The 18543-nt window shown below is 42.5% G+C and overlaps 1 protein-coding gene across 1 annotated transcript in view; it reads left to right on the forward strand.

Annotated features, from left to right (window-relative positions):
* LOC137431401 (transformer-2 protein homolog beta) overlaps positions 1 to 18543 on the forward strand; it is a 49114-nt gene that overhangs the window by 7360 nt on the left and 23211 nt on the right. Inside the window, exons 3-6 of the mRNA XM_068122696.2 lie at positions 570 to 732; positions 1059 to 1148; positions 9665 to 9853; positions 18397 to 18512. Coding sequence (XP_067978797.1) covers positions 570 to 732; positions 1059 to 1148; positions 9665 to 9853; positions 18397 to 18512 — 558 coding nt within the window. The remainder of the gene's footprint in view (positions 1 to 569; positions 733 to 1058; positions 1149 to 9664; positions 9854 to 18396; positions 18513 to 18543) is intronic.

The raw sequence follows: 18543 nt of genomic DNA on the forward strand, positions 1-18543 counted from the left end.
ACACACACTAATTTCTAAGCTGTCTAACCTGGTGTTGAATCTCGGCCCAGCTATAAACTGTCATCCCGTTATTTCACAGGCAGGGTGATTAATCAATCTGTGTGCCTTTCCTCAGATAGACGTTAAACTGGTGTCCTGTCTGACAGCAGTAGTTCCTTTTGCACAATTTCCTTTGCAAAGCGTAGGTGAGCTATTGCTGGCACCCTGGTCAAATTCCAAATTTCTGCCCTATCCAATATAGGGCAATGCATCAGCGGCACAGCCACATCTTCAGCCAATGATGCTATCCCACAGCCTTGTGCTGCATATGAAAGAAGAAAAATAGTTGTAAATAATAGTTCAGATCGTGTTTTATTTTGTTCTACTGACCTTTCCTTTTATAAATCGGTTACCATGCTAGTTTAGGAACTTTTATTGGGGTGGTTGATCTTGGAGGGAGGGAGGTGGGTGGGGGGGGGGGGGGGGGCAGGGTTTGGGGAGGGATACATATATCTTTACACAGTCATCTATTTCCAGTTCCTCTGAATATTTTTTTTAACAATAAAACTTGACTTGCTTCCTTTCCACAGGTCCCACTCTCGGACACGCTCTGACCGTCGGCGCTCTCGTTCTCACTCAAGAGGGCGTCATCACCGACGCTCACGATCGTACACCCCTGAGCGCCGCGATCGCCGCAGTCGCAGCCACTCTCCACCATACGGATTTCGCCAACGACGCCATCATGGGGATAGAGTAAGGAACCTTGCCTGTCCTGCATTCATTCCTTCCTCATTTTGGCTTGTATCGTGCAGGCAATTGTCATCCACCTTTAGAAGTATGATGTGTCAAATGAAACACTTGTTTTGTAAATAATAATGGCCAAACGAGGATCTATAAATGCTAAATGCGGTGGAATTGTGGTGTGGATAGTGTGTGATCGATGGCATGTTATTGATCTGCTCTTTGCAGTGTTCATAGTGAGAGCTATTTGCAATATATTGAAGTAAAGGGGTGGGAAACTTAACAAAGCTATCTCATTATGTAAATATATTTAATAATTTTCTTAATTTTCTTTACAGGAGAGGCTCATGGGAAAGCAAGGTAGAACTGGTTGTGGGAGAAATGTCAAGGGAAAGAATGAAGAAACAGAAAAAGAGAGAAGGAAACAAGTACAGATACATTCAAAGTACACCGCCCCCATGCCAAATAAATAAATATCTTCCGGTGCGCCATCGGTGCCTGGCGATATTGCTGTACAGCTCATAGAGGTTATTGGGAGGGAGAGGTGTACAATAATTGATTGATTAATTGCATAATTAAAATCGATAAATAATAATCATAAAATATTTTCTTAATCAATTGGCTAATAGCATACCTAAACTACCAGTGCTTCAAGTGAAGCTGTATCTTTTTGAAGAGTAATTAAACAATTCATTAATCGGGGAAAAAAAAAAATTGTTTAATCAATAAATTATTATTAATCGATTAATTGATTAATCAATAAATCTTTTTTTTTTGCCTTTACAGCCAAATCACTTGGCATTGGACACATCATGTCCAATATCAGCTTCCTAGCTCAAAAGGTGCCTGAGATAATGGCCAGATGAGAAAGGAAATAAATAAGTACTTAATTAATCTGTAATAAATAAATAACTAATCAATTAATTGTTTAATCAAAAAATACCGTTTTCGCCCAAGCTCTTGCTCACGATTGTGCCAAAATTTCAGCACCCTAGCTCAAAGGATGGCTGAGATATCACCTGTATAAACAAACAAACAAACAAACAACCGGAGTGAAAACTGAGTACTCCCTTTCAAAGATTTTGAAGTGTTAGTGGTCGTGTGCTAGCATTCTCTGCAGACTGGACCTCTCATGATCCCAAATTCTGATTAATGAAGACATACATTGTGACAGGGATTAAATTGATTATTTAAACACATAAAAAGTTGGGCTTCAAGTTCGGAGGGATAGTTCATGGAATAAGCATTTGCGTGATCAACAGAATTGGAAAATATTGTTACGTTCCTGGTAATTAAAATCTTCCAAGGAACGGATTGCCAAACAAGCTGTTACTCCAAGGCGTTCAGTTCAAATACAGCTGAGAATATGCGTGGTGGGGGGTGGGGGGGGGGGGGGGGGGGGGGGGAAGAAACCAGAGCTTAACCTTCACGATCCCACCGGCGGTCTTCAAACCTGCAATAAATAAACGAAAACGGGTTTAAAATGTACAAAAAAAATAATAGGTTTATTAAAGAAAATGCCAGTCACAAAATACCGCAAGATAAAACTAAATTCCCTAACCTGGGACGTCCCCACAACAGACTCCAAAACAGACAAAGGTAGAAATAATTATGTGAAAATGGAAGGTGTAATTTTATGGCACTTAGCTCAACTCGATCGGTGAGTCTCGCCAGGAACCCCAAAGATCGTCTGAGGTCTTGGCGCTTGTTGCGCGCGAAACGCGCTCATTGGCGTGAAGCAGGCCTCACTGGGCGTCTCGCTCACCCCTGGCCTCGTCACGCTGCAGCAGCAAGCAGCGCTTGTCCACTCATCGTTCTTGCCTGGAAAACTGCAGCTCTTCCGTCCACGGCTCTTCCACCTCTTTTCGACCACCAGCAAGGCTCGGACGCGCCCGTTCACAATGAAGCCTCCCCGTGCCCGTGCAAAGCACAACCGTCCACTTTGACATCCAGAACGAGAAGGAAGCAAGAGAGAGAAAATGTCCGCCAGAGCGTTCTGTTATCCCCCAGGCTCTGACGTCATCCGTGCCTGCTTCACCAATCAGCATGTGCCACCTCTTTGTAGTCCATCTCTGCTCCTATCAGCAAGTCCCATCTTACCTGGGCTTGTGCCAATCAACTCCCCCCCCCCCCCCTCCCCGCCCCAATCACCACTCCTCGGGGTGTGGCTCTTGGCCTTGCCTGCTTCGATGTTGCTATCCAAGTTGGGGTCGTCAGCAGTAGGGCTTGATGCATGATTTCCGGTGGTTTTATTGTTAATTAGTGTAGTTTAATGGGCGATTTTGGCTGGTGTCTAATGCGGTGTCATGAGAAACAAAGGTATAAATTGGAGGTATCGACACGGGATTAGTGAACATAATCCCTAATCTAATCAACATGACCCCACCCCTCGCGATGGGGACGAAGATGCACCTTACACGACATCCCGGCTAAACATGTACTTATTACATGGTGGTTCCTCTTCATCGTGACATACGGAGCATGCTAATTTATGCAATTCTACCTGGTTCTAAGTTATCACTACCCTCTACAAACATAACGCAGCCCCCGGAACCGAAGCCCCTGCAAGTTTCATTGCAGGCGCCAGCATCCCAATCTTAACACTTACCGACTCGCACTTAATTAGTCTATGAAATAAATCAGGAAGGCTTGGGAAGCGAGCCGTGGCTACTTACCTATTCTCCTTATCGTTCTACCCCCTTGAGCAACAATTCATATATCAAATAATTACAAAACTTGAAGTCCTTGCTCCTAATTCCTGGGACAGGAAGAAAAAGTCAAGGCACAAAAAACTACCGAAACCACAAATAGTCAGGTTCACTATGTTTTTTCGTTCAGAATTTTGGTAGATTAGCAAAACTATACATTTTTGGAATATTCAGAGCATGAGGAATCCAAAAATTAATGTTTACATTTGCGTAGACACCTTTGCGAAAATGACACTCAGGACAGTGATGAAGATCTGTAAAAGCATATTCCTGAACGGTATAGACCTCGTAGATCCTGTGTATAGGACTTATAGTTCAATCTGATACTACCTATAACTTCCTATAACAACCTATAACTTCAAAGGACTTGCAATATCATGTATTATGTAATACAGTTATATCACAAATATAAAGACAATGGTTTTCAATTACCTTTGTTTGTTGCTTTTCTATAATCCTGAGCACTATTTTGAGGCCTTTATTGGATTCCTTGACCCAGAAAACATAGGATTAGCATATTTAATTAAGTCTCGAGGTTGACTAGAAGCCGAGATCGCGCAAAATATGTATTTTATGGCGGCCATTTTCAAAATCCAAAATGGCGGCCATGCAGGTGTCTGTGCAAATGCCAACATTGATTTTCAGATTCTCCATGCTCTGAAGATTCCAAAAATGTACAGGTTTGCTAATCCCAAAATTTTGAAGGAAATTATATTTGTTAACATAGTGAACCTGACTATCTTCATCACTGAAGTGTCATTTTCGCAAAGGTGTCTACGCAAATGTAAACATTAATTTTTGGATTCCTCATGCTCTGAATATTCCAAAAATGTATAGTTTTGCTAATCTACCAAAATTTTGAACGAAATTATATTTGTTAACATAGTGAACCTGACTAAAACTTAACCATCATAAATACAAAAATTCAAAAACATCTATACAACCCCATCCTGCAGACCACGTCCCCCGGTAGATGCCACAATACCCAATGTTACCTGCGGGCCCATCCCAATGCACCCCAAATTTCCGCGGGCCCATCCCAATGCACCCCAAATTTCTGCGGGCCCTGTCTTGGTGTTACAGGTGAGTGACATGGCTCGGTGGATTTCGCCCCCATTCATTCACACAAATCCCCTATCCATTCACACACACTTCAAGAATCATCAAAACACAAAATCATCAAAACACGTATTTCACCCCCCCCCCCCCCCCCCGCCCCCTGCAGGACCATGCCATAGATGTCATTATACATGTGTGTGCGTTTCTACTAGGCAGCGGGGAGGTACTGTGCAAGCAAGATGGTGGGGCAGCTTCAGGCTATGGTGTCTGCAGTCCAAAACGCAAGTCGCCCGACTTACGACTACCTCACCCCCTCTCCCCCCTTTTTAACTCTTGGCCCGCTGACAGCCAAACAGCTCCTTGCGCTGTTGTCCTCCCCGCTCCTCCTCACACCCCCACCGACAGCTTCCCAATTTCCAGACACCACTGGCTGTCAGGGACAATTACCGCAGAGGGGGCCGCAGTCACTGCTCCTCCAGAGCTTGATCCGTACCTGCGGACATACACACCTTCCCCACCCACAAAATCCGCAAAAACATTTCCTCCCCCGCTGCCATTCAATTCTCATCCACATTTTCAATCAAACATGTCACAAAAGGATGCTGCCATGGCCTGTTTACATGTGAAATTTCCATTCACATTTTAAAGTTACAAACACATTTCAATCATAACTCGATCACAATTCATTTCCATTCTCCCGACCACACAAAAACACAAAACCTCTACACACAAACAAACGCCACCCACAAGACACTTTGTGGCCCACATTCCAATCCCCTCACCCACCATGCCGTCACTCTCACCCGCCCCCCTATTCCAAATTCCTCATGTCCCAATTTCTAAAAGCAAGTACTGAACCCTGGCGCAGTATACACCAAGGCCTTACCTTTACCTTGATGTGCAGGTATTGCAGGTTGGTCGGGCCCAAGAGTGCCATCCACCCGACTGAATCCCAAAATTTGTCCAATGGGGCCAATCAAATTTCACCAAATTTCCTTTTTATCCCACTGTACTGGCAAGTATGTGGATCCGCCTCCTCCGGTGACCTTTACTACACTACTACATTTGGCTACGACAGCTCCGCCCCTCCACCGTGCAAGGGCCATCGGGATAAGCTGAGCAGCCGAAACACCAACATGGCCCATGAGTGTGACCCACCATCTATCCTTCGGCCCCTTGTGAAGAACACGACTGCACTAGCCCCAGCTGGCCAATGTGGTGAGCACCTGCTGCCAACTCCACCATTCCCAAAACCGTGGACCTGGGGGGAACGGTCGCAGTGCGTGGCATCCTCATCACGTCCCCTGCACCTCTCATCCTCCAGTCTACTCAACTGCAGCCCCCAGTGCCCACTCATGCTTGACCACGCCCAGGGTCTAGCAGATAGCCATGCTTCACCAGGAGACATCCCAGAAGACACAGTCCATACACCTCAGACACACACAGCACCACGTTGACCCCCAGACTACCCAACTACAACTCCACAGCCCCGCATCCCAAATATTGGCGCCGTTGCCCCCGTAGCCAGTTGAAGGCTGTGTCCTACTACTTGTCAATTTTATCCCAGCTTCCAACACTTTGGTCTAACATGCCTGGATCAATAATGGTGCCACTGTGCAGTGTCCACCATTCCTCTTCACAAAATTCACCCTTAAATTTACATCTAACCCTCACATGGGGTGTTATTTTTTGGCATGGCAATTTTTTTTTTCACATTTCACTATCTTCAACAAAGAAGGGTGCTTCTCCATACCCCTGCCAGCCGAGCATGGCCCTGTATGCTCTGCTCGTTACAAATTCCCGATTCATCAATCCCATGGCTCTCTCCCCAAGCCCAGAGTCCACAAATCACAACGGAACATCTGTGGAAGATCATTGTCACACCATCACGTTCCACAGATGCCCCAATGGTTGTCCGGTGGGTTATAATCATTTCTGTCCATGCGGTTCGACCCGCGTCCATAGACCAGCACAGCATGGCAGGTCACCACATGTTGGCTGTCCCAGAGTCTCAGGGAGACCCCACACCTCGCGATGGGAACGAAGATACACCTTACACGACATCCCGGCTAAACAAGTACTCATTACATGGTGGTTCTTCTTCATCGCGACATACGGAGCATGCTAATTTATGCGAATCTACCTGGTTCTAAGTTATCCCCTACAAACATAACAATATATGTCAAGAAGAAGGGGAAGAGATCAAGATGAGGAATAAAACAAACCTGAGGTATTCATGACAGAGAGATTTGGATAATGATTTTGTTTTTAATGTCATTGATAGATTTTAATGTAAGAAGCGAATTAGTTCTTCGAAGAGATGTTGGAAAATCCAAAATATGAAGAATGAGGGAAGGAAGGAAATAACAGAATTAGTTGGTGATTAATTTGAAAATCTTTGAAATCCTTTTAGAATCGGGTACGATTACAAAGTACAGTAAACCCTTAAATATTTCGGTCTTGCGTTCCTGGAAAATGCAGCAATATTCAATACAGCAATGGTTAAAACCAATTTCGTATGGTAATAACAGGGTTAGGTTCCTCGACTTCAAAAAAAAATACAAAGGTTGGCTACCACAAAGGGTAGTTTCAACAGAATTTTAAGAAACAGGTGAAATAAATATAGATTGACTTTATTGTGAAGTCACTTGCTGTGTTGAAGCAGATTAAATGTTCATAAGCTGTTAAACTTGCCCCCTCTCCCCCACTATTCCTCCCCTATGAATGGCGTATTCAATTGTTTTCCTTTGTAATCCGTCAGTGTTTCTTTCATAAATCGTTTGCAGCTCTGTAAACCAGCAATTAAATAAGATTAAAATAATCACTTTTGTCCAGTGTTTTGCACTTTGGTGCCATTCCATTACCGTATTTTCACACAAATAACCTGCCCCCTTGTATACCCAGCTCCTGGGGGAAAAAAGTGCTCTATGAAAAATTCAGGCACGTATAACCCACAATCGACCTTGGGCCAAAATCTAAGAGAGGCTTTAAAATGATTTTCGATGCAATTTTTTTTAGGCAAACTGCAAATAGTTTTTTTATATTAATAATTAGAGTACATCGATTCCTAAAATCCAATGTTTCCGCTTATTGGGGTTTCACATTCATTTTCTATGACGTCATCAAATTTGTATATGGCCATTCAATATGTAGAATGAATATTGGGTATTTAATGCCAAATTTTGATATGGGAGGCATTAATTTTACACAGGAAGAACATGCTCATTTCTTTGTGATGCTGATTTTGTTGATGGGATCTTAGATCCCAGCTCTTCGGGGAAGGTTGTGGCACGCCACCTAGGATTAAGGTGGATGTGGTAATCGTCTTTGACATATGATTTTCAGCCCTCTCGATTTTGGGTTAATCAGTAAAGCTGAATGTGACCATTGAAGTCAATAAGATTATACACAAATACCTAGCATCATAACATCATGCAAATTCACTATACTGCTTTGTTCTAATTTGAACGCAAGATTAGATTGATGTGTCCAACCTCAAGACGAGATTTCCAAATTAATGGAGGTAATCATCCTTTGTCAGGTGGGCAAATCATATATACTAAATATAAATAGTACACAGTCATGGCACTACATAGTGAGTGGGTGATATCATTTGCTTACATCACATAACATTTTTGATTGTATCCGAGATCAGGTTTCTGAGTGGAATCCTTGATCTTAGCAGTGAATTCAGTGGCAATGTTTTGCTTCTCACCATCCAGGTTTTCCCATCTTCAAACACATTGACACATTTTTGGGAAACTGACGTCAGAACTCGGTATAATTGGGCCATTTTCAGTCGGCACAATGTGCAAACAACACCCCATGGGGGCCACCATATTGGATCGAGGAAGCAGGAGACGGGTGTTGGCCTCCGCATGGACGCCGATGATTGGCTGCTTGCGGTAGCTGAGCACAATTTTTAGTGGTTGTCCTCTCGTTTATGTGCAAATAGAAACGTGGGAACATTGGTGATTCCTAATCTCAACATCATAAAGTACATCCGGTGTGGAAATTGGGTTGCCTAAAAAAAATTGCATCGAGATGACAGCCTAGCGATTTGGCCCATGGTCTACAAGCCAGCTTTTCTCTCCACATGACTAGGAATTGAGCGATTTCCAGCAGCCGACACGGCTTTGTTTTCAAGGGGTCTTTCAAAATTACGTAACGTGACGCCGCTCTCATCCCAACCCCTGCGACCCCTGCAAGCTCTGTAACACTTCAACAGACACTCCCTAAAATATTATGTAACATTTGATGATGCCCTTCCACACCCCACCCTTACTTCATACATTAATCCCGGGATGATATTTATCCCGTTGTTTTTTTTTCAGTTACTACAAACTATTTGGAAAAGTAAAGGCGTGTACCATCAATAATACCAGGCAGCAGTCAAAATCCCTGTAATTATGTCATTGAACTAATCGCTTGGAGTGATGTACTCATTTGTAAATATGTTCAAGCACTCCAATTTGTAAATGAGATTTAAGTGTCCGTGGAAATAGCAATGATGGGAAAGTCATCAAAACTGTACAAAAAAACAAAACCTTTTCAAATCCCCAATTTATTTTATATACTTAAAGGTGACTGCAATATAAAATTGACTTTCAGAGAAATTTGAATTATTATGTACCTATATTGTACACTTCCACAAATATATTGCCTTTCTAACTTCCCACAAATGTTTAATGGGAAATAGCACCACAAAAGTTAAACTTTTGCACATTACTGTGCACATTACTTTTGCACATTACTTTTGCACATTACATCACAGATGTATATGATGTCATGTCTTTTTCGGGTCGGAAGGGCTGTTTCTGGTTTATTAATCACGCCCAACCTCAACTCCACCTCCTATCTGGTGCAGGACAGAGACAACGTGCTCGTGTGGTGGATTGTTGTTAACAGATCGTTCAGCAATAGCTGATATGGGATGTGATCTGTGCTTTCCTGCTTCACCAAGTCGGGGGCTTAATTCATTCTTTAACTGATTTAGTTTTTGGTTACAAGTAAATGATAGTTTGGTATGCCGTTCTGATGAGTCCACATAAGGGAAAAACCTTGGCGAGCAGCTCCACTTTCCTTCATTTGTGATCTGTTAAATCTTGATCTTTCAAAGACTTGAGTGGCTACACAGAAGCCATCTGGAACTTATGATTTGATGTTATTTATCACAGATGAACCCAGAACCAAATGAATGCCTCGGCATTTTTGGCTTGAGCTATAACACCACGGTACAAGATCTTCGTGAAATCTTCACGCGTTATGGCCCTCTCAGTGACGTTAGTGTCGTGCTGGACCAGCAGACGGGGCGTCCAAGAGGTTTTGCATTCGTCAGCTTTGAAAACATTGATGATGCTAGAGATGTAAGTATATTATCCTGTTGTCTGATCTGTGTAATCGTCAGAATTTATTTGTCCATTGCTCCTTCTTTTGCATCTCTTTCAGCTCTACCAGCAAAATATTTCAACTCTGAATATATTCACCTCAATCTACAGGGATCACATAGTCCTTGAAATTCCTGGAAGAATAAAAAAGTTTCATACTTGAAAATCATATAAAAAGAAAACTTGACCAAATCCTTGGAATCCCTGGAAAATTGAGAATGTTGCGCCAATCTACCAGCCCCCCGCCCCAACCTCCTCTCATCCCAGCCTCTCCCCCCACCCCAGCCTCTCCCCCCACCCCAGCCTCTCCCCCCTCATTGCTAAATTATATCTGAGTTAATCGCCTCTACTTTCTTCTATCCTCTGCCACTAATTATGTGTTAGTGGCCTCTGGCATTTGTCTATCCAATCTCTGGCATTTGTCTATCCAATCTCTGGCATTTGTCTATCCAATCTCTGGCATTTGTTTATCCAATTAAAAACCAAAAATATTTGGTGACCCCTGGGACTTTACGGTAGTTTCATCTTTACACAGATAATTGTAAATCAGCAGGGCTGTGGCGGTGGCGGCATCGGTGGTAACTGAGACACGCAGCACGTACAGTACTTGGGCTTTGCTGAAACCTTTCAGATACCTTTCCTCGCTCGTCTGGCAGTCTTTCATTTCAGGAAAGCACCTAACAGTTTTGACAATGCCATCTTTCGCACCGTACAGACAAATGCCCGACATCGTTAAGCAACAGCCATAACGTATAGACGTCATTAGGAAACGTAAGAAACAGGATCTTTGTTGGCATTCGCTGGATGAATCCAAACCTGGGATTAATTAAATGAGAAATACATGAACTAATGGAAGGAGGACAAAAAACAACAACCATCTTTTTCTCCCATTGAGTATTCCCATCAGTAAAGCGACTAATCTTATAAGCTAGTCATTTTGAAAGTCGTTTACATATCTATGTAAACTGTGGCCTGTGAATAGGAATAGAGCCTGTGATGGATGCTGTGAAGAGAAATGGGTTAAGATTGTTTGGTCATGTGTTGAGGAAGGATGAAAGTGACTGGTTGAGAAGAGTGATGGAAATGAATGTAGAAGGGAGTAGAGGACGGGGAAGACCGAGAAAGACTTGGCTAAAGATGGTGGAAGGCGAAATGCGGGCAAGGGGGTTAACAAGGAGAGATGCAGAAAATAGGGCAAAATGGAGAAGATTGTCATGGGGACCGCAAGGCTAACCCCCGCTCTAGCAGGGAAAATGGCCTTAAAATGCCTGGTGGTTGTTGTTGTTGCATTAACCAATGAAAACTAACAATCAAAAGTTAAATTGTGTGTCGAAAGCTGAGCTGGCTCAAGAGGAAAATGGAGAACATAAAGACGTTCGGTTTCATATCAAGAGGACAAAGAAGCAGAAAACTGGACTGTCCTCAAAACCAGGCGAATGGCCACCTTATTGATGACGCATGAGTATTTACAGTGCCTATTAAAAGTCTACACCCCCTTTCAAAATTTTCTCCTTTTGTTGCCTCATAGCCTGGAATTAAATTGCATTAAATCAGCCTTTTCCCACCTTTATTTACACATTGTAACCCACAACTTCCAAGTGAAAAACAAATTCTACAAATTTCAGAAAATTTATTTAAAATACAAAACTAGAATATTTTGATTGGACAAGTGGCCACTCCCCCCTGAGTTAATACTTTGGAAGCACCTTTGACAGCAATTACAGCTGTGAGTCTGTTGGGATAGGTCTCTACCAACTTTGCACACCTTGTTTGGGCAATATTTGCCCATTATTCTGCAGAAAACTGTTCAAGCTCAGTCAAGTTGTTTTGGGAGCATTGATGGACAGCAATCTTCAAGTCATGCCACAGATTTTCGATTGGATTTAGGACAGGACTCTGACTAGGCCACTAAAGGACATTTATCTTTTTGTTCCTTAGCTACTCCAGTGTAGCTTTGGCTGTGTGCTGCAGGTCGTTGTCATGCTGAAAGGTCATGCAGCCGAATGAGTTGGCATAAACCTGATATTGTCACGCTGATAGATGTGGAAACGTCTTTCAAAATGACGCATATAAGACAAGTCGCTTTACTGACAGGAATACTCATCCTTGCGTAAATGGGGGAAGAAAAAAAGGTTGTTTTTTGTCCTCCTTCCATGTACTTTTATATCTTCTCCTTTTTTTTTGGTTTCTATTGCTTTAAGAGGTATTAGCCCATTCCCCATGCAGCAGGAGATGGAGTTTTTCATTCATGAAATCTGTGTCTGTGTCTGTCTATGTGTGTGTCCGTGTCTGTGTATGTGTGTCCATGTCTGTGTGTCTGTGCCATAACTTTTTGAACCTTTTGAGCTTTTGTCATCAAATTTTCAAGAAAGCTTTATTTCGAGAATACAGAGCAGGAAAATTAATCATTTTATGAAAAGGTTAAAGGTTTGCATTACCTAAAATCATCCATTTTCATCCATTTGACCTGAAACTTTACGACTGCATGTCGGTTTACTGAATTGGTTCACCAATCAAAAGCTGGAAGCCGATTGTTCGTTTTTTCGGCATAGCCCGTAGGTCAAAGCCGTCTCGAACAGTGTTTGTCTTTCCGTATGTATGTATGTATGTATGTATGTATGTATATGTCTCACAAACGTACACCAATCAGAGCTGAGGTATGTACCTATAATAATAATATAGTAAATACAAGCGTTACGCCTTGGTCCCTCGTCGGTGAAGTGATGCGAGTTGACAAAGTGGAAGACGCAAGGTAGGGTGCATCAAACGCCCTTAGGTTCTTGGATTTTAATGTCTATTCTCTCAAATGTTACACTTGTTGGTAGAAGTATGTATGCAAAAAATAAATGAAATCAGAGGTGGTCCTGGGTGGCCACCGGCCACTTTTATATATTTAGGGCCATTTTCGGGGCCGCACTATGTAAAAATGTTTGATTTTGTTATTTTACACCCAAACCTAGTCATGTTTGGTATCAAATTGAAGGTCTTGATGAGAGGAATACAAATATAACAATTTTATGCAAAAAACGATGGTTTGATAATTAGTTTGTATTTTTACATGAATGAAATCGGAGGTCTAATCGTGGGTCCCATACTAGTAGTCTAATAATATCCTTTATTTTCTTTCAGATGGCAGATAAGAAGACCAGATTAGCAAGTGCCATTTTTGGTCTTGGCAATGCTTTTACAGAAGCAGATGGTACATTGACAGGAGTCCGCCTCCCAACTTGCCGGCAGGTTCTTCAATGCGTGATGTGGTACATCCAGAAAGAAATATGTGAAGGCAAACAAACTCAGCCACTGAAATGGAAATCTGCCAGCATTGTCCTTATCCAGCTGAAAAAATTCTACACTAAAGCAAATATTCCTATGCTTTCAGACCATCAATGCTGCAAACTAATACTTGACCTTCTTAATGACAATAACAAATTGCGTCAAATACCTGTTTCTCGCCGAGAATCTCCAAGCACTTTGGCTAAGTTGCAAACCATGAATGAACGTCTTGATAAGACCTTTGGTGTATGGACAAAAGATGCAATGACAAACATTAAGAATGAGGAAGATAGAGTATTTTTAGAGTCAATGAAATCTGACAGAGTAGCCTCATTTGGTGGTGTTGACAAGAAGAAAGTTGATAAAGATCATAGAAAAGAAAAACGCCTCTTAGCGGAAGCTTCAAGACGAGAACGTCATGAATCATCCAGTGTACAAGAGATGACAATTAGTTCTGTATGCTCTGATGATAGTGACTCTGCAGATAGCTTGGAAGAAACTGAAGAAGAGGCGATTCCAGAGTTTCAAAGGAAGCGTAGTCACCACAGATCAACATATGCAGGTACATCTGCCTTTATTCCTCATGATATTCTGAAAAGACATTCAGTTGTGTCTGTTGCTACTCGACTAAACATAACTCCTGTTCAACAGGTTGCGCTCACCAAAGCTGTAATTCAAGAGGCAGGAGGTGATCCACGTCGTGTGGCCAAGTCGTACTCAACTGCTGATAAGGCTCGACGATCAATAACAAGTGCTATCGCCAAAGATATTCAAGAAAATTGGATCGCCCCAACAGCTGCAACACTTCACTGGGATGGCAAGCAGATACCAACGCTCACAAACAAGAATGTCAAGGAAGAAAGATTGCCAGTGTTGGTTGGGAATGCCACTGATGTAAAGCTACTGGGGGTGGCTAGATATCCTCCTGGAAGTGATAGGTCATCAGGTGACATCATTGCCGAGCACACTTACACGTATCTACATTCATGGAAGTGCAAACAATCAGTTGTCAACTTATGTTTTGACACAACAGCATCAAACACTGGACACGTTACAGCTGCCTGTGTTACCATTCAATCAAAACTGGACCGTGCTCTTCTGTGGTGTGCATGTCGCCATCATGTTGGAGAGGTAATCCTGGATCATGTGTTTGACGTTCTCAAAATTGAGGCATCAAAGTCTCCAGAAGTATCTTTGTTCCAAAAATTCCAGAAGAATTGGGAACGCATATCGCATGCAAAGAATGAAAGTTTAACCAAAATTGACATTTCCATGTACAATGACTATGCACAACAGCTGCTTTTATCCTGCAAAAACAAGGTTTTAAGCACAATCCGCACAAGCGCTTCATACTGTAGGGAAGACTACAAGGAAATGGCACAACTCTGCCAGGTAGTCCTCGATGATGATATCACAAAACAAGGAACACTCCACAGACCAGGGGCCATGCATAAAGCAAGGTGGATGTCAAAGATTCTTTATTCCATCAAAATATGCCTACTTGAAGAGCAAATTTCTCTACTACCTCGAGGAACTGTAACAACACAACATCAACAGAAAAAACTGAAGGAGTTTGTTGTTTTTGTTGTTTATATTTATTGTGATTGGTGGCTCATATGTCAGTCTGCTTCAAATGCCCCATGGTTTGATTTGTGCTTTTACAAGACTCTGCTCAACTATAAAGCTGTCAACTCAACCATTTCAGTCAGCGCTGTGAAAGCCTTTGATAGACATTTGTGGTATTTAACCCCAGAACTGGTTGTTTTGGCACTGTTCAGCAATGCAATTCCTCAAAAGGATCGTCGTGCCCTTGCAGATGTGTTACTGGCCATACAACCAGATGAAATGCCAAGCACTCCAAAACACCGCTACGGTTCTGGATATGGCAAACCGTCATTTCCAAAAATTACAGAAGCGACAACCCTGGCTGATCTTGTGAACAAGGACTCGTAGTTTACAGTAAACCTTCTTCACCTAGATATGACCTTCCTAACAGAGGATGTTGACACTTGGCAGAACAATGAGCACTTCAAGGCAGCCAAGTCCATTGTGGATGGGCTTAATGTTGTGAATGACCCTGCGGAGAGAGCAGTAAAGCTCGCAACTGATTTTGTCTCAACTGCAAGAAGAGAAGACCACTTCCAAAATCTTCTTCAAGTCTTCAATCCTGCCAAATCTCACTCTCTTACTATGTCTCTCCGAAAAGATCGACTGGACAACCCTCCCATCTACTTTCTCAACAATCCTCTCCAAGAAGTTCTGTCACTCAAGCTTTTGGGTCTCACTATCTGCCATGATCTTTCTTGGGAAAACCACATTTCCAAGCTGGCCTCCAAAGCCAGTCGCCGACTGGGCATCCTCCGTCGTGCGAAGTCCTTCCTCGGCACACCTGAGCTCCTCACCACATACAAGGCTTTCATCCGCAGCTCTATGGAATACTGTTCTCCCCTATGGGCTGGTGCTCCTGCCTCACACCTGGCTCGGCTTCACGCTGTTGAATCCAAAGCTTTCAAAATCATTGGAATCTCCCGCGATGAAGCTATCTCTGAGGGCCTTTCACTCACTCACCGCAGGCAGGTAGGTGGTCTTTCTGTCTTCTACCGACTCCTCTCCGGCCTTGCTCCCCCAGCTCTCTCTGTGCTCTGTCCCCCAAATATTCCTACAGGTCGCACAAGATCTGCCAGCAACCCTCTGATGGTTAAACTGCCGAAATCTCGGCTCTCTGCTCACCTTCACTCTTTCATTCCTCTTTTCTCCCGCCTGTGGAACAAACTCCCACACTCCCTTCAATCCCTCTCCTCCCTCCAGGTCTTTAAAACAGCTGTTCACCACCATCTCTTATCTTCCCCCATCCATAACCTTGATCTTTTCTACCCCCACTAATTCACCCCAGATCCACCTTGTTTGAAATTCCAACTTATTTCCTGGAAATCCTGGCAGTGTCCATATGTTTATACCTCTCCCACCCCCCCCCCCTTCACATGCCTCCCCCCCTTCACATGCCTCCCCCCCAAAGCCCTCTCCCTCCCACAGATCTCTCGATGTCTCCATGTCTCTCGGTCCCTGCTCTCAAATGTTGTGTTTGTGTCCTTCCCCCTCTCTCCCCATCTTGTCTACCGCTCCCGATGTTATTTGTTTTATGTGTCTGTTTGTCTTTCTGTGTGATTAATGTTCGCTCTTTCACGAGCCTCGATCTTGTATACAACAACAACAACAAAAAAAAAAAAAAAAAAAAAAAAAAAAAAGTGGTTGAATGTGACCGCAAAGCGAGGCCAAATTTGCGGAAACGAGCAAAGTTGGAGTAGTGACATTGGCGTTGTGCTTAATACATTTTCAAACTTTTAATCAATGAAAGTACAATACTACAACACTGTACGACAACTTTGTAATATGAAGAACGATTTTGGTTAATTTTACATTGACATGTAAGGTTGTTTTAACTGTTTGATATTAGGCATTTAGTAAAAGTAGGACTTTACTTTTGTATATAGGTATAATGGTTAATTTTACATTATCTTGTAGTTAATTTTACATTATCTTGTAAAGTAGTTTAGCTGTGGCCCTAAATGGCCCTAAATATATAAAAGTGGCCGGTGGCCACCCAGGACCACCTCTGATTTCATCTATTTTTTGCATACATACTTCTACCAACAAGTGTAACATTTGAGGGAATAGACATTAAAATACAACAACTTTTTGAAAATCATGGGGCGTTTGATGCACCCTAACGCAAGGTGGCCATCTTGGATTTTGACGTGGCGACCCAATTTTCAATAGCGTTCTTCCTTATGCCTCGATACACCCACACACCAGATTAGAAGTTGGTACTTCGCTTATTTTTCAAGATATTCAGCTCACAAGGTTCAGACATACATGGCGGCGGCCATCTTGGATTTTGACGTGGCGACCCAATTTTCAATAGGGTTCTTCCTTATGCCTAGATACACCCACACACCAGATTAGAAGTTGGTACTTCGCTTATTTTTCAAGATATTCCTCTCACAAGGTTCAGACATACATGGCGTCAGACATACATGGCATCAGACATACATGGCGGCGGCCATCTTGGATATTGACGTGGGTTGCATCCACACACCAAATTCGAATGCCGTCCTTCGCTTACGCACGCACGCTCGGACGGACGGATGGACACACATGGACGGAGGGGAAAACCATAGTCACCCTTTCGCTCCGTGGTGCGACTGGGGACAATAATTGTAACACTGCAATCCCTTTGTCATGACTGCAAAGTTAATGGATTGAAGCAGTGTATGGTTCATCGTTGACTCAAAACATTTATCTGTATTATATAAGGAGCCGTGTCTGTCTGTCTGATTGTCGTGTTATAACTTGAGAACGGATTAACAGATTTCAAGAAATCCAACTGCGGTGGATTAAGGTAACTCCCGGGAGTGTTTGTGATCCAAAAAATAAAAAATATATTTTTTCATGGGTACATGGACACGCGTGTCAAAACTGCCAATGCCAACACGTGATGTCGGTTACCCTGCACGGAGAGCAGGATCTCCCAGGAATCCTTCCCCCCCGCCCCCTATAGATTAGCCACCGCAGCAAAGATTGGTATATCCGTCAGCGAAGTGACGGGTCTTGTATTCTGGTATAGAATAAACCATATGGTGTATCAATGCAATCTCTTCACTTCCATGGTGACCCCCAGCTTCAATACTTGCTGTACAAAAATTGAACTTGTATTATTTGCTACCTGGTATTTGCACTCAAGTCATACTATCCTCTTCAACTAAAGTTTCAAACAAGCCTGGCTACTTTTAGATGAAAAGGTCAAATATATATATTTTTTAGCTGTTTTGTCGTGTTTGGCATATGGAAGAGGTAGGAGAAGTCTGAATACAAAGCTGATGCGGATGGGCTTAGAATTTTCAGATGCTTTCTAGTTAATAATTGGGTGTGCTTAATTTGAAAAGTTTTTTAAAATTCTTTTTAAAGGTTTAATTTTTTTTTTTAAGTGCATAATTTTGTGTGCTTCTTCCACTCATTAAGTGGTTCCAATGGTACAAGTGCTGCTAAAAAGCATTCCTATGATTAAATAGACGTAACATTTTATTTACAACTTTGATTTTTTTTGTTCCAAGTAAGTCGTTTATTTGCTTTACAACGGTACATTAGGGGTATTTTGAATGGGTCATTAAAATTGTTTTTGAATATAAATTTGAATATGCAGGAATTGAACCATGTGTCATCATTTGAAAATTACTCTCAACTCGTTGCAGGCAAAAGAACAGGCAAATGGAATGGAAGTTGATGGACGAAATATCCGGGTAGACTTTTCTATTACCAAACGTCCCCACACACCAACGCCCGGTATCTACATGGGGCGCCCTTCCTTGTAAGTATTGACGAGCTCTCCTTTTTCCTTT

Source organism: Myxine glutinosa, chromosome 7 (assembly GCF_964187855.1).
Source record: "Myxine glutinosa chromosome 7, kmMyxGlut1.1, whole genome shotgun sequence".
Classification (NCBI taxonomy): Eukaryota; Metazoa; Chordata; class Myxini; order Myxiniformes; family Myxinidae; genus Myxine; species Myxine glutinosa.